Source organism: Podarcis melisellensis (genome assembly GCF_964234715.1).
Source record: "Podarcis melisellensis genome assembly, chromosome: 7".
Taxonomy (NCBI): Eukaryota; Metazoa; Chordata; class Lepidosauria; order Squamata; family Lacertidae; genus Podarcis; species Podarcis melisellensis.
In genome coordinates, this window is record NC_138539.1 from 18,206,728 (window position 1) to 18,221,785 (window position 15,058).

General features: G+C 40.5%; 1 protein-coding gene across 5 annotated transcripts in view; it reads left to right on the plus strand.

Moving 5' to 3' along the window:
- CSMD3 (CUB and Sushi multiple domains 3) overlaps nt 1-15,058 on the plus strand; it is a 584,176-nt gene that overhangs the window by 172,917 nt on the left and 396,201 nt on the right. For all 5 annotated transcript variants that reach the window (XR_014170321.1, XM_081918582.1, XM_081918583.1 and 2 more), the window contains exon 4: nt 3,134-3,328. Coding sequence is in view for 4 of the 5 variants with exons in the window: in XM_081918582.1 (XP_081774708.1) it covers nt 3,134-3,328 (195 nt within the window). In the remaining variant the exon portion in view is untranslated. The remainder of the gene's footprint in view (nt 1-3,133; nt 3,329-15,058) is intronic.

Sequence of the window (15,058 nt, forward strand, 5' to 3'; positions counted from 1 at the left end):
CCTCTCTTTCCCCCATTTGTGTTTTTACTCTCCCCCCCCCCCCACACCATTAGTGAAAAATAGTGATGAGCAAAAATTATTCCACATATACTCTAGGCTGGGTACTGCAGTAGGCCCACTTGCAGATGTGTTTTACCACCCCAATCAGGAGTTAGGGTTGGCATCTTGCTGATTGCTCTGTTTAGCCAATGCTTTTGATACATTACCACAGTATACTTCCTGACATGCTGCTTATTGGGGACGAAATCCCTATGGCTGCTGGGGCATGGTTCTCTCTCAGTTGCAATTCCAGCAGCCCTCAAAAGAACTCATTTCACAACAGCCTTTGTGGTGCACCTCCTAATGTACTGCTTATCATGGGGAGAAGGAAGAATGTCTCCTTTTGATGATCTCTGCACACCTGCGCATCTGAACCTGCCATTGTCTGGCTTGGAAGGGAAGTAGAAGGATGCAGCTTACCTTAGGGGTGGGGTTAGCAGGGATGAGGGCAGGTATTTTTCCAAGCTCCTAATTCTCAGGAATGATCCAAGGTCTTCCAGGTTTAAAAACGAAAACTGGTGTCAAAACAAGGAGAACCTGGGGGAAGTTACTAATCTCTCATTTTACTTTATTTGAATATGAGGCCAGTAAACCTCTGAAATGACAAAATAATGCCAGACCCATAGGTTTTTCTCAAAGGAATCCACATAACATATTCCTGCAATTAAAACAATTTTCACATTCCATGCACTTGGAAGTCTGCATTGGTGAGCCTCACTAGCAAGCAAAATATATAAAATATCTGCTACTTAGGGATAAAAGAAATTTTGTGAAAATCAGTGATATGCCAGCTGATATGCCAGCTAATTGTATGCCCAATAGACCAGAAGGAAATGGCTTCAACCATAGAAGTTGTTTCCCCTTATTTATATATCTGTAGTACTTACAGGAAAGGAAGTTTTCCCTGCTTTTATAGGTTAAATAAAATTGTTACTGGCATTTCTTACCGAAAGGTGGAGTCCAGAGTATATGGGGGGGGGGAATGAATACTGAGCTACCTACTAGCAAGAGTGAATGATTATGCAATCTGATATTCTCTGAATTAACGAGTAAATTCTTTTAAATATATTGGCAATTATGTTGACAGAGCCGTAATAAAACAGGGAGGAACCAGAGAATGAATGAAAATTAAATATTGTGAGCCAAGAATTCAGATAATGGAATCTAGTCTATTACATTGACTTCTGTGGAGCTAGGCCAAATGATTCCACCAACTTCATCACTTTTTTTTCCATTAGAGCCAGCAATCCATTGGCAATAAGCAATCAGATGTGGCAAAACCTCTAACGTGCTCACATATTATTTTGGAGAGCACAGTCAGGAGAGAAAGAAAGGAGAATGCTGTCAGCTGATGGTGGTTGAGATCAATGCAGCTACTTTAGATGTGCTTTGAGGGTATTCACTTGCCCTGAGTGAGTCCCCCTTTTTTTCTTTTACTTTAAGCAGGAGAACTTTGCTCCATGGCCTGCTTGTGTTTTAGAAATGCACCTCCAAAGTCCCCTTCTAGCAGGCAGAACTAGTTATAAATGACAGGATTCACCTAATGAGTCATGTACACTCATACTCCTTTATACTCCTAGTGCAAGCCCTTGGGCAGTGGGGCTTCCCGCTCTCCTTCCTCCATGCCCCATGGTGCCCCCAAAAGATGACTTGGTGTGTGGGAGAACCCCAAGAACAGTCCAGAGGAGCGTTCATCATAGCACAAAAATGAATTTTCACCTTTATACTCCTAGTCAATATCATTACTAAACCAATTTAAATTCTCTATGTCCAAGATGTAATCCTCATTGAACCAGGGTGCATTCCCAGCCCAGTGGGTACAGGATTGCACCTTTACAGCACAATTCTATATGTATCTATTCAGAATAAAGTACCATTGAACTCAGCGACGCAGCAGGTGGGCATAGGAGTGGGAACTTTCTTATTTACAATTGTGTTTTGAAAGTTACAAGGGTGTTTTTTTTATACTGCACTTTATCATGATTGTTTCCAAGGTGGTTTTCAACAACAGAAAAATGAAAACAAAATTTTAAATACAATATACTAAAACAGACCATAAATAAAAGCAGCAGGTGGAAAAATCAGGTACATGGCTGAGTGAATAGCAAGGTTATAGCCTGACATCTAAATGATAACAGCTTTGATTCCTTGGGGAGATAATTCCATAACTCTATCCATTGGTGACATCAGCCTTGCTGAAGCCTTTGGAGAAGGACATTTTCGGATGACCTTAGCTTTTGGACAGGTTGATATGGAAATAGGTTTTCCTTCAGTGTAATACCTCAGATTATAATTTATACAAGTACAAAAAACCAAAAGGATTAAAAGGTGTTAAAATCTTGCTGTTTAAATGTATGGCCATCATTGGACAAAAAGCAGCCACTGGTGTTATGTGGTTTATCGTTAAACTTGTGTGGTTGCTTTTTCTTCTTGGTGTAATTGGCTTGTTGGTCACTGCAGACTAAAAAAACAAAGTGTTGGTGTCTCAGTTTTCATTACTTGCTAATTACTTGTATCTCTGACCCTTATTTTTCTGGCTGCAGGGGAAAAAAGAGAAAATAGTTCAAAAGGTTAATTATTCTCAGTACACTTCTTTTATCTATCTTCAGTACTCAAGGTCCTGATTTATCTCCTGTGGGGCTTCTGTAGAGCTGGAATATTACTCCCTAAAATGCATCATAATTTCTTTAGCTAGTAGAAATTGACTCTACTTGATTGTTGCCCTGAACTCTTTTATGAAAGCTATAAAGGAATTGTTTAGATTACTTGTTTTGGTTTATTGAGTTGGCTTCACCAAATTTTTTTTACCACTGTCTATACTGTGACATTATGCATCATATCAGAGACCTTTCCCCCTAAGAACAGATTGTTACGTAGTCCAGGCAGCGACCATTTTAGGCACGTCCAACATGTCTGCGACCGCACATACATGCATTGCGCCGAACTTGAAAGTGACCCGAAAACATCACAAAAAGTGACAGAATGGGGCAGGGGCAAAACGGGGTGTTTGCAGGCTTTTTCAATGGTGTTTCAAATATATGTTATTTCACTTATGTTCCCTTGTAGTGATGATGATCCATTTCTTCTTTTACAGAATTACAGAGCAGTTCTTGTGGAAATCCTGGAGTCCCACCTAAAGGTGTCTTGTATGGTACAAGGTTTGATGTTGGTGACAAAATCCGCTACAGCTGTGTGACAGGATACATCTTGGATGGACACCCCCAGCTCACCTGTATAGCTAACTCAGTCAACACAGCATCCTGGGATTTTCCAGTTCCTATCTGCAGAGGTAAGATTAAAGAACAATTTCTATTCAAAGGGAAGCATTTCAAAGTACCACTGACTTCAGTGGAAGGAGACATGATTAACTCCACTGGAACCAGGAATAACAAGAAAGTGATTGACCTTGGTTGGATTGTATCCCTTATTTTTTTCATACAATGTACTTACTTTTGGTTACCATCTCACGAGCAGAAATAGCTGCTTCTAGAACACAACTGGGGAAAATTTGTCGTGAATGAAAAATTGTGTTTGTTTGTATTTCTGATCAGATTCCAGTACTTTCGTACACTCCTCTGAACTATAATGCCAGCATTTATTTATTCTAACTAAAAAAAGGGAAACATTCACTGCCATGTTTGATTTGACAAAATCAATCAATCATCATATTAAAATAGGTCCCTCACAGGCCAATGCATTTAAAGAATATTACTTAAGAGATGCATAAAACATAACAATGTGTCAGTTTTCGCCAACAGTTAGGCCAATAAAAATCATTTGTGGTGGTTAAAACCCATCAAAATAAATAGCTATTATAAAACAAAGCCATAAAGTCTCTTACACTCTTGAATAAAAACGCACATAAAAATATTTAAAAGCTTCATTTGCAACCAAGCTCACTTTCACTATCTGTTCCTGGGTTTTTACCAGCTATGTATGCAAAAGATAACAATAAAAAGTGACTGCTGAAGTGATTTGCATATGTGCTTCAATCATATGACCTCCTACCTCTTTTAAGCTAATATATTTGAAATTAGGGCTGCACACCTGACTTCCAATAAGACTTAAATAAGCTCAAGCCCAGCCACATGGGTTTTAGATCTGAATCCAATACTGATCAGATTCCAGCTTTTAATGACTGTTTAATGAGTGAAGCTCTATACTGATAGGCCTAAATTAGTAAGGGGGTTAACCATGTATGTGCTACAGCAGGGGTGGGTAATCTCTGTCCTGGGAGCTGATCCACCCCTGCTCCCAAGTGTATATTATAAAAAACTCTGCTCAGTTCAGCATCCTGATAGGGATGCAAATTCCCACTCGCCAGTCCCCAGTCATTTGATTGATCGATCAAGGAGAAGAAGCAAGAATCCTCTTCCTCAGCTGATTTACACAGACTGGCATGCAGACATTGGAGGGCTCACCGAGGGTGAATGCAGCCTTCATACTGAAAAAGTTAGCCACTCCTGTGTTAGGAAGAACTGTGCTTCATTTGCTGGATGGGAACAAGAAATTCAGTTTCAGGATGCAAATAGCTGCAACACAAGGTGGTATGGTAAAGATCTAGCAGAAACAACAGAGAGATATTGATAAGTAAGAGCCTAGAAACAAAGCAAAATTGTGTGAAAGTCATTTGAGAAATACTTATTATTAGTACAAGATATTTATGGATGTAAAGGTAAAGGACCCGTGACAGTTATGTCGCGAACAACTCTGGGGTTGCGGCGCTCATCTCGCTTTACTGGCCAAGAGAGCCAACATTTGTCCGCAGACAGTTTTTTCAGGTCATGTGGCCAGCATGACTAAGCCACTGCTGGCGAAGCCAGAGGAGTGCACAGAAACGCTGTTTACCTTCCCGCTGGAGCGGTACCTATTGATCTACTTGCACTTTGACGTGCTTTTTAACTGCTAGGTTGGCAGGAGCTGGGACCAAGCAACGGGAGCTGACCCCGTCGTGGGGATTTGAACCACTGACCTTCCAGTCGGGAAGCCCTAGGCTCAGTGGTTTAGACCACAGTGCCACCCGCGTCCCCCAATTCTCAAACCTGGGAGCCAGTGTAGATCCTTTAGGACTGGTGTTATATAGTCCCGGTGACCACTCCCAGTCACAAAATAGACCTACAGTGGTACCTCGAGTTAAGTACTTAATTTGTTCCGGGGGTCCATTCTTAACCTGAAACTGTTCTTAACCTGAAGCACCACTTTAGCTAATGGGGCCTGCTGCTGCCGCCGCACCGCTGGAGCATGATTTCTGTTCTCATCCTGAAGCAAAGTTCTTAACCAGAGGTACTATTTCTGGGTTAGCAGAGTCTGTAACCTGAAGTGTCTGTAACCTGAAGCGTATGTAACCCGAGGTACCACTGTAATACTATTTGTTCTAGACATACAGTGCTCTGACTAAAACTGTTTCTACTGGAATAGCTTATCTGTGGCTGAGCACGTTTATTTTACATACTTGTGAAAAAGCGGTTGCCCTTGGAAATTTGAGAAAACGTACTCACAGAACCAGTCTATCCTTTTATGACACGTAACATCTATCTGCATATATACCCACCTATCAAAAATGAGATGCTCACATGACAGAAACAAGGAACGCACCCTTGCAATAGGCTCACTAGGCAAGCTACATCTGCATATACCCTTAAACAGAATCAATTTTATCAGGCCTCTTGCCACTTAATAGCACACTGCTTTATTTATACAATGTGTGGCTTTGCTGGAGGTTATTGAGGGTGATTACTCTGTAATGAGCTCCTTATTACTTTCCTCCAGTTTCTGGTGAAGATCCTCCTTGATTAAATTATCATCCATAGGGAGTTTCATTTGTCAATGTCCTAAAACTCCCTATGAATGAACTTTTAATTAAGGAAGGAGCATCTTTGCTTTTTCATAATCTACGAACCTGTGTGTCTACTTGAGCCAAGTGTTGGTAGACCTGAGTTCAAGGAAAAGTTGATTAAATAATTGCAGGTGATTGGCAATCTCTCCTTCTGGTAAACAGTGTCCACTCCTTGCTTAAGGTTTATGAAGGAGGATGAAGAAGATACCATTCTCAGCTCCATACATTACATAAATTTAGTATGTTGTCGGAATGAACTCAATGCTCCAAACACTTTGCATGACTTATTCTGTAAAATAAACTGTAAGATAGTACGTATAATTGTCCAGTAGCACCTTAGAGACCAACTAAGTTTGTTCTGTGCATAAGCTTCCGTGTGCATGCACACATCTTCAGATACACAGGAAAGCTTATACGCAGAACAAACTTAGTTGGTCTCTAAGATGCTACTGGACAATTTATTTATTTATTTTGACCGCGTCAGACCAACACGGCTATCTACCTGAATGTAAGATATTATGTTGTTGTATTAATATGTGAGCTGTTGCTAGAGTGGGTAGGTGGGGGAACAGGTGAACTTCCAGAGATTGTTGGCCACCAGCTCCCATCAGACCAAGCCAACATGGTCAATGATCAAGTATGATGAGAGTGGCACTTCAGCAACATCTAACAGACCACATGTTCTCTACCCCTGATTAATAGGTTTAGAGATTACCTACTGAAAATGGTGTACTGCTTCTTAAAAAAAAAGTACTTTGGTCTGGTGGATATCCATATTCTGGTTGGCTGTGAAATGCAACATGCCCATTATCCTTTGGCTTTGCCTTATTTATTAAAAACATTCATAGGCTGTCATTAAGGGTTGAAACCTTCCAATAAAATATATAAGGTAAGTTATAAGAGAAGCAGCATTCAACCAACAAAATGTAACACTGAAATAACCTCAACAGAACCAGCCACAGTACTAAAAGAATAGACTATCCCATTCTGTAAACTTCCTGACTCCAATAAATAACCACTGCTCACTCTCAGTAAGCAGCCATTGGGAAGCCAGGTGAACAGTACTGTATAACCGGCAATGTTACAATGGACTCTTGAGGCTGGATCTGCACAGGGGATCGAAATATCAGATTTCCACTGCCCATAGACCACTGCTGCTGATCAATGTATGTGGAGAGGGGGTGAAGAGATCTCCTGGGCTAACCCCACCCAATATTATCACCACCCACTGCTGCCATCAGAGTGACTTTGGGGCAGTTGTGATCTATGAGCCTAACCTACTACACAGAGAGTTCTTGCAAGGTAAAATCGGGATAGCCTGATCCTGCCCTTGGGGAAAGGGTGGGATACAAATGTGAATGATGAATAAGGAGTTGGGATTTATTCTGTCCTGTTGCTGCTTGCTTTTAGTTCAGTATCCAAACAACCAATGGTAGCAAACAAATTCATTAACTCTCAATATTCTTGTCATGCAAGAACGGTAATAACTTTAAAAACTTCCACTTCTTACCAGATCTACTAGAACTGCCAGTGTTCATTAAAATAATGTAATTTTATTGGGTTTATTAGAAATGCAAAAAAAGGAGAGAGGTTTAATTGAAGGTAGAACGATTTAGATTTATTGTGTTGTGAAGTGGTCAATTACATTGTGCATCGCCCATGACCAGTTTTTAAATACATTTTTCTCTCCTGACATATTAATTTTGATTGGGGCATTTTTAACAGTGAAACATGACAGCAGCTTCATCATATCACCTTTTACTTTTGAGATAGTGTAGAAATTGCAGGCTGCAATGTGCTGCAGAGTGGTGGAAATGATTCACGGAAGGCTAATAAATAAGGTCATAGTTATATATAATATTGTCACTCTGCAAAGGTTATATTAATTAGATGGTTTGATAATCAGGGATAATATTCTGACTTTTATTTTTTAAAAGGTTGCTCTATTTATAGACAAAAGCAGCAGCTAGCTCATCAAATAATATTATATTGCCTTCATTTTGAAGAGGCATTTTAATTTTGATGCATTGTCAAAAGGCAGTTTGGCCCTGCTTCTTTCACTAAAAGACAGTGGACATGATCCAGCTATTTGTCTCAATGTTTAGGTCTTTCATTGGGATTTTTAAGATGCTTAGCTTCAACTTAATAATGTTCATAAGACTAAAAGAAGAGCCCTGTTAGATCAGTCCAAAGGCCTATCAAGCCCAGTGTTACATTCTTGCAGATGCCAACCAGATTCCTCAGATAAACCCACACCTAGGACAGAAAGTCAGAATTACCCTTGCAGTCAACTGGTATTCAGAACCATACTGTTTCTGATTCTGGACATTATACACAGCCATCATGACAAGTAGACATTGATATCCTTCTCCTCCATGAATTTGTTTGATCCTCTTCTGGAGCCAGATGGGCGGGGTATAAATAATAAATTATCATTATTATTAAAGTCATTACTGTATGCAGATTCCATAGTTTAATTATGCACCACATGAATAAAAAAAAAGTCCGCCTTGGACCTTCCAAGGTTTGTCTTCATTGGACGGCCCCAAAAAAGGCATGCTGTTTAGGGGAAATTGCTTGCAAAAAAAAAAGTGAATAGTATGCAGTATTGCATACAAATTGTTTATATTATGGAAAATGCATACCTTTTTTAAAAAAAAGGAGTGGACTTTTTATTTTTAAAAATCACAAACTGGTGAATAAATGTGGCAAACCTAAGGTTGAGAAAACAGAAAAACTAGGAGGAATGGTTAAAACAATATTGAAACCGTTTTAAGACCCGAAACACTTTGGCAAGAACTTCTGGGGTGTTTCCCAAATGGTGCACATATAATCCATTGAACAGCTTGAGAATCTGGTTGATATGCAAATAGTTTGAAGTCCTTTCCCTTATTGGTTGCTAGTACTCTCAAAAAATGCTACCCAGGCCACTTTGTTTCTCTGCTTCTATCAGTGCAAGGTGAAAAATGATTTCTGTTTTATGTCTTGCATTTCATAGCAGTATGTTATTTAGTATCTAGGGATTGTTTTATATTTTGTGACACTACACACACTTGATTCGCTTGCTCTTTATGTGGCAGACATTTTATAGCTGTAATAAAATGAAATTTAAATTCGTTCTACAATGGTAGCATATTGACAAACAAAAAATGCACTCTCTTGTTCTTTTTCTTCTTCCAGAAACTTTTCAAATATGGGAAAAGCAGAGCAAAAAAAGCTTTAATGTCAAAATGTTGCCTGGTTTGGGCCAGCTAGTTTATCATAAAGAATGCAGAGAAATGCCACTTTGTATCCCAACACTGAGCTGTTAATTTGGAGCAATGTGACACTTCCCTTCCATTAACCAATTGAAACTGAAGTCAAGTTGGACCTTTAACTCATACTCTTCCAAAGATCTTATACTTCAAAGCTTTGGCCAAAACTCTCTTTCCATGAATTAGTCTCTGGATTCTAGAGTTCCAAATCATCTGGAACTATGCTTGCAAAATAAAAGCAGAGCATTAGGAATTATCTGTTGTTTACCACGTCTTTGGGTTCCTACAGTTCTTTTATTGTCCATTTATAGTCTTCTATAGGCCATTTCCCATGTATACTGGTACAGTACAGCACAAAAATGAATATTGATGCCATCATAAGTAAGGATGGACCAAATGGTCTCTCTCATGGAGAGACCAGGAGGGCTGCATTTGGCCCCTGGGTCTGAGATTGTCCACGTCTGGTTAATAACCACCAGTTCTTGTTTATGGTTTTAGTCTTTTGTAGTCTTGTACACCTCCTTCTGGCAACTCCTGCAGCCAAGCTGGTGCCAAACATATTGTTCTGCTTTCCTTTGCTCTACATCAGTGAGGCGGAGAGAAAGGTCTTGTCATCTGGGCAGCCCAGGACCTCCATCCACACTGCCCAGGCTTGCACACCTTGAAAGGTCACTTAGGTGCTGCTAACGCATCAGTTTAGCTTCACCCCCAGAGGTGCGCTCCATTGTCTCTCAAGACAGTATACTTCTGTAGTTAGAAATTGTAATTTTTTATTATTAATAAAGAAAAGAATGGGTTTAACATGTACAAAACTCTTCAGGAAAGTTGTGCTACTCTTAAATAAACTATTTCTGTTTCTCATTAAATTCGTCATGTTTTACATGAGTGGAAACCTCATTTTAAAAAAAAAAAAAAAAATGATGTTTCGATTTGACTTCCTTGATAAGAAATATTTTAAATTGGACCAAAGAGCAACTTCATACCTTACAATATGTCACTACAGAAAACCAGGATTTGCGTTTTCTGGAATGTGCTCCTGTGTGAGTCACATGACCCATGCAAGATCATAGCCAAAAGGACACCTGCCAAGGCACCCAAAATACATGTTTTGGGATACTATGCTCTTGAGAGCACAGCCCCCAAAATGGGATGTCCCCATTTAATAAGGGCAGTTAAGGAGCATGCACTTTATACATTTGTTCTATTTGGGAATCAATTTACTGTATGTAGAATTGACTTCTGAATGTGCGATAATTTTCTGCAACTTGGAAAACTATATGTCGTTTTTAAAATGTTCCTTTTATACAGATGCTTCTAATTTTCTGACCCGATGTTACATTTTGTTCTTTGGCGAGGGAGTCAGTGAGCTTTACAGTTTCTTCTCTCCCTCCTCCCCCATTAGCGATAGAACCTTTCCCATTAATCCTATAAGCCCTGATAACCATGGGTGTTCCTTCCTCCATATCTTAATTTTGACTTTTTCTCAGCTGTTGTTTAAAGAATTCCAGTGGATTACAGGCTCCTTTAAGCTTAAGAAGGCCAAGGGGGCACAAATTATTTTGGCAAGGTTGAATTTTAGCATAGTTCTGTCATTTTAACTATTTATTGACTTTAAAGGCGTTGGAATTTGCAGAAGCTGCTCAGTTAGGGTTTCTTATGTGTTTGCCCGTTGTATTTTGGAAGTAGCAATCTTCCAGACTAGTTATTTTCTTGTCTTTGCTGCAAAGAATAATCTACTTTAAAATATTTTTAGTTTATGATTAACTCTGCCCTAGTTGTCATTTTAACCCACTTTAGTATTTAAAGCCCCAGAACTAAGCATATACTTTACTGGAGCATCTAGTTAGCTTATTTATTTGGAGTATGTAGCTTGTCAGTTAGAAAGGCTTGCAGGCCACTGTATTATAAAGGCTCAAGGTTGATAATGGCATTCTTGTTATGCTACCATATCAGCTTCAAATAAAGACATCTCCCAATGGACCTGGACCCTCAAGGTGCCCACTCTGAGGAAACTATGGAGGGTGGTAAGCCTTTTCAGCTGTGACACTCCATATGTAGAATTCTTTCCCTAACAAGATCCGTTTGGTGCCCTCATGAACATATTATTCGCAGCAGGTTAAAATCTGTGTGGCAGGTTTTGGATACAGCAGGAATAATACACATTTAAACAATGGTCTTGGGTGAAAACAAACCACAACCTTGATTATAGAGCAGGTAAGCAGGGTTAGCATAGCAGTCGGGCAAGGAAGAGATCATCATTCCACTCAGTGCTTGCTGTTGAAATGGAATTCTGCCTGATGGTTGGAAAACACCCAAGGTGCTTGGGGAATTGATCTGTGTCAGACCAATGAGTGGTGCAGATCAAACATCCACGACCCCCCTGTGCAACCATGAGAGGTGTTTAGGCAAGGCTAGGCCCCATCCGGTTAGGGTTGTGCCTTGACCTTATCCTCCCTCAGATGCCTTAAGCCTCCCTGTTATGTACTGAGTTGAATAGGATCCAAAATGCAGCAGTCTTGAGTGGTCCTAGAACAATAGGGTTCAGAATGCAGCAGTATGATTGGTCCTAGAACAATGCAGCAATATGATTGGTCCGCAGGAGCCACCCAATCCAGCTCCAGGTGGAAGTGAATACACAACCTGATTGTCCTACAGGAGAATCCCCGAATTAGCCAATCACATGGGGCCCATTGTGTAAATAATGTATATAAAGCAGATATTTTGGGGGAACTTTCATTCCTCTTCACCACTATGAGCTGAATAAAGAGCATGAAATCCACTCTCGACTCCGAGTATATTTCACTCCCCTACTGCTCAATGCCATTTCCACACAGTATTGTGACAAAATATTAAGCTCGCTTAACAGAGTGATACACTCATTGAAGGAAAAGGGTGGGGAACCTCCCAACTCAGAGCCAATTGAGGTTGGGAGTTAAAATTATTTTCCAGCCTGGTTAACTGGTGGTCCAGCTAATAAACTGAATGCATCTGAACACTGCTTTAGAGGCACAGGTTTGGGCAGCTCTCTAGGGAGAGTTTGAAATTTGCTTTTCTGTGCATCCTTGAGGTCCCAAGCTGGTTGGTTACTGGGCTTCAGAAACCTGATGAAAAATAGATCACAGGTAGAAGGACTATTGTGTCAAATTTCAATAGGAAAAGCTCTAATAGCAAAATGCCACCTGCTGAGAGGGAACATGCACAGCGCTGCTTCTGTGCTTCCTAGAGGCATCTGGTTCACCAAAAAGGGAATGTGCATTTATCTGATCTGTTGGGGACTCTTCTTATATCCTTCTGCACTTCAGTGTGATTGGAACTTGCCTTAAAAATCAAATATAGCTTGTCAAACCCACATCATGCATTTAAAGTACTCTTACAGCACTTCGACAATCAGAGAATTCTGGGAACAGCAGCTTGTTAAGGGTGCTGTGAATTGTAACTCTATGAGGGGGTCTCCTATCAATCCTCAGCACCCCCAAAAGCCTACAGCTCCCAGGATTCTTTGTAGGATGCCATGGTTGTGAAAGCAGCATATGTATGGTGCAGACACAACCATTTCCTTGTTTTCCCCTTCCCAAGTGGTTAAACATACTGTTTCCCAGTAGCCCTTTCCCTGTCTCACCAGGTCACTGTTTCTTTTACAGCCAAAAGTGGTGAACAGAGACAAAAACCCAGTGTTCTTGTGTGACATCGAGCTATCAGAGAGATTTCTTTCTCTAATTATGTCCATAGCAATAAAAAACAGTATTCTGCGATTTTGTTGGTTGGCTGTACATCAAGGGAGTGCCCTGGCCATTGAGACAATCCTGTTTTAACAAGCATAGCATTTCCCATAATTCGACAAAAGGAAGCCAACATGCAGGCTAGCTGCCATCTCCAATTTTGTCTCTAGAGAAAGAACTAATATTCCAGTTGGCCCACACTCTTCTGGAGCTGCTGAGCAAGATAAGCTGATCCTCAAGCAATGCTTGCCCTTTAGACTGGCATTTGTCAAGTTAGTGCCATTTCATTTTCCAGCTGTATCAACTCCCCATCTGCTCATACACCTCTTGTCCACAGAATAAACATCACTGTCAAGGTAAATACAACCTGCCAACCCTCCTCTTTGAAAGGTATCTGATCTATTCCTCTTCCATTCCCTTTTGAGCCACATTGACCCCTGCGTGAGCTGGCTTTCTGTCTTGCACAGCTACACCTCAAGCCAGACTGCCAATTCTAATCAATACCTGCATGTAGGTAGATAAATCTCACCTTCTAACAGCTAAGTACAGATTATTGAATCGTTTTGGTTGTAGCAGCTAAGGCCCACTCTCTACTCAGAGTAGACACACCCATAAATTAATTTCAGTGGGTCTGCTCTGAGCAAGAGTTATTTGGATGCAGCCGGTTATTTATTTATACATAATGTTATAGAATTTTCTGACTGCTTACACTTACTGCTTATTATATTGTATTGTACGAATTATTCCATTTATACCCCACCATTCCTCCAAGGAGCTCAAGGTAGTGTGCATAGTATTTCCCTCCATTTTATCATCAAAACAAGCCTGTGAGGTAGGTTGATCTGAAAGACTTTGGCTGGCCCAAGGTCATGCAGTGAGTTTCATGACTGGGTGGAGTCTACAACCTTGGTCTCGTCTCCGACATTCAAGGCTGACACTCCCCAGCAGGCAAGAGTTCAAATCCAAAGTTAGCAGCTATTAAGTCCAAAGTGCCAGAGACAGAAGAAATATATTTCTAATTTATTTATTGGGGGACAGGGGGATTTAGAGACTATAGCAGTGTACAACAACAACAATAATACAATAAATAAAACAGATGAAAACAACATTTCCAAAAGAAATGTGATACTGCCTATAAGTTCATTCATCTTTCTCTGAAGATCTATAGAAATAGGATAATTTTAGCACCTGACAAAACATGTACAATATCAGTGCCTGTCGAGCTTCAATGGGCAGTGTGTTCCACAAGACAGGGTTTTATATTAGGTAATCTAAAAACTAGGAGGCAAGGCAAAATGGTTCCAGAAGGTAGCAGTCCAGAAGCAAAATACCATACAGGATTCTCTAGAGCAGTGTTTCCCAACCTTGTGCCTCCAGCTGTTTTTGAACTACAACTCCCATCATCCCTGACTAGCAAGACCAGTGGCAAGGGATGATGGGAATTGTAGTCCAAAAACAGCTGGAGGCACAAGGTTGGGAAACACTGCTCTAGAGTAGCTTTCACCAGCCAGGTGCCCTGCCAGATGTTTTGGACTAAAATTCACATCAGCTCCAGCCAGCAACAGCTGGAGGGCACCAGGTTGCCAAAGGTTGCTCTAGAGTTGTAAGTCTGACATAGCAGTTATGTAAGTGTGTCATAATGGCTCTCCAGAGATTGTAGTCATCCCAGCTGTTCTAATAAGACACAGTACATTTCCCCAGGCAATTATCTGGGTGCTTCTGCAGAACAGCAGAGGTTCTTTCCCTCTGCCTGGCTGCTGCCCTGACATAGTGCAGAATAAGGACCCTAGTGCCTGCTGCTTGATTCCTTGGGATGAGGCCCTTCCAACCTTACAGGAATTCTTCCTGAGCAATCTGAAGTGTTTTGAGGTATTGAGCCTGAAAATCAGTTGTAGAATGATAATTTATTTCAACAGATGTGATCAGAGGGAGGGAGAAAACACAGCTCCAGGTAGCAATCTGTATCAATTCACAGTGTCCCAGAATTGGATTGGCTTCTCCAAGTGTAATTTGTATCCACATCAAAGAGCTTGGACATTAATTTACTTCTTGAGGTAGTGTACATTTTGTCCTTGTAATGTTCCTTCATGAGTTGAGCCAATCGACCATCTGCTGTAGAATTGTTTCTTAAAATAAAGCCCCTGCTGGGTAGACACCAACCCTTTTATCCTCAGAAAGAATGTGAAGCTCATGAAACACCTCCTCCCTGA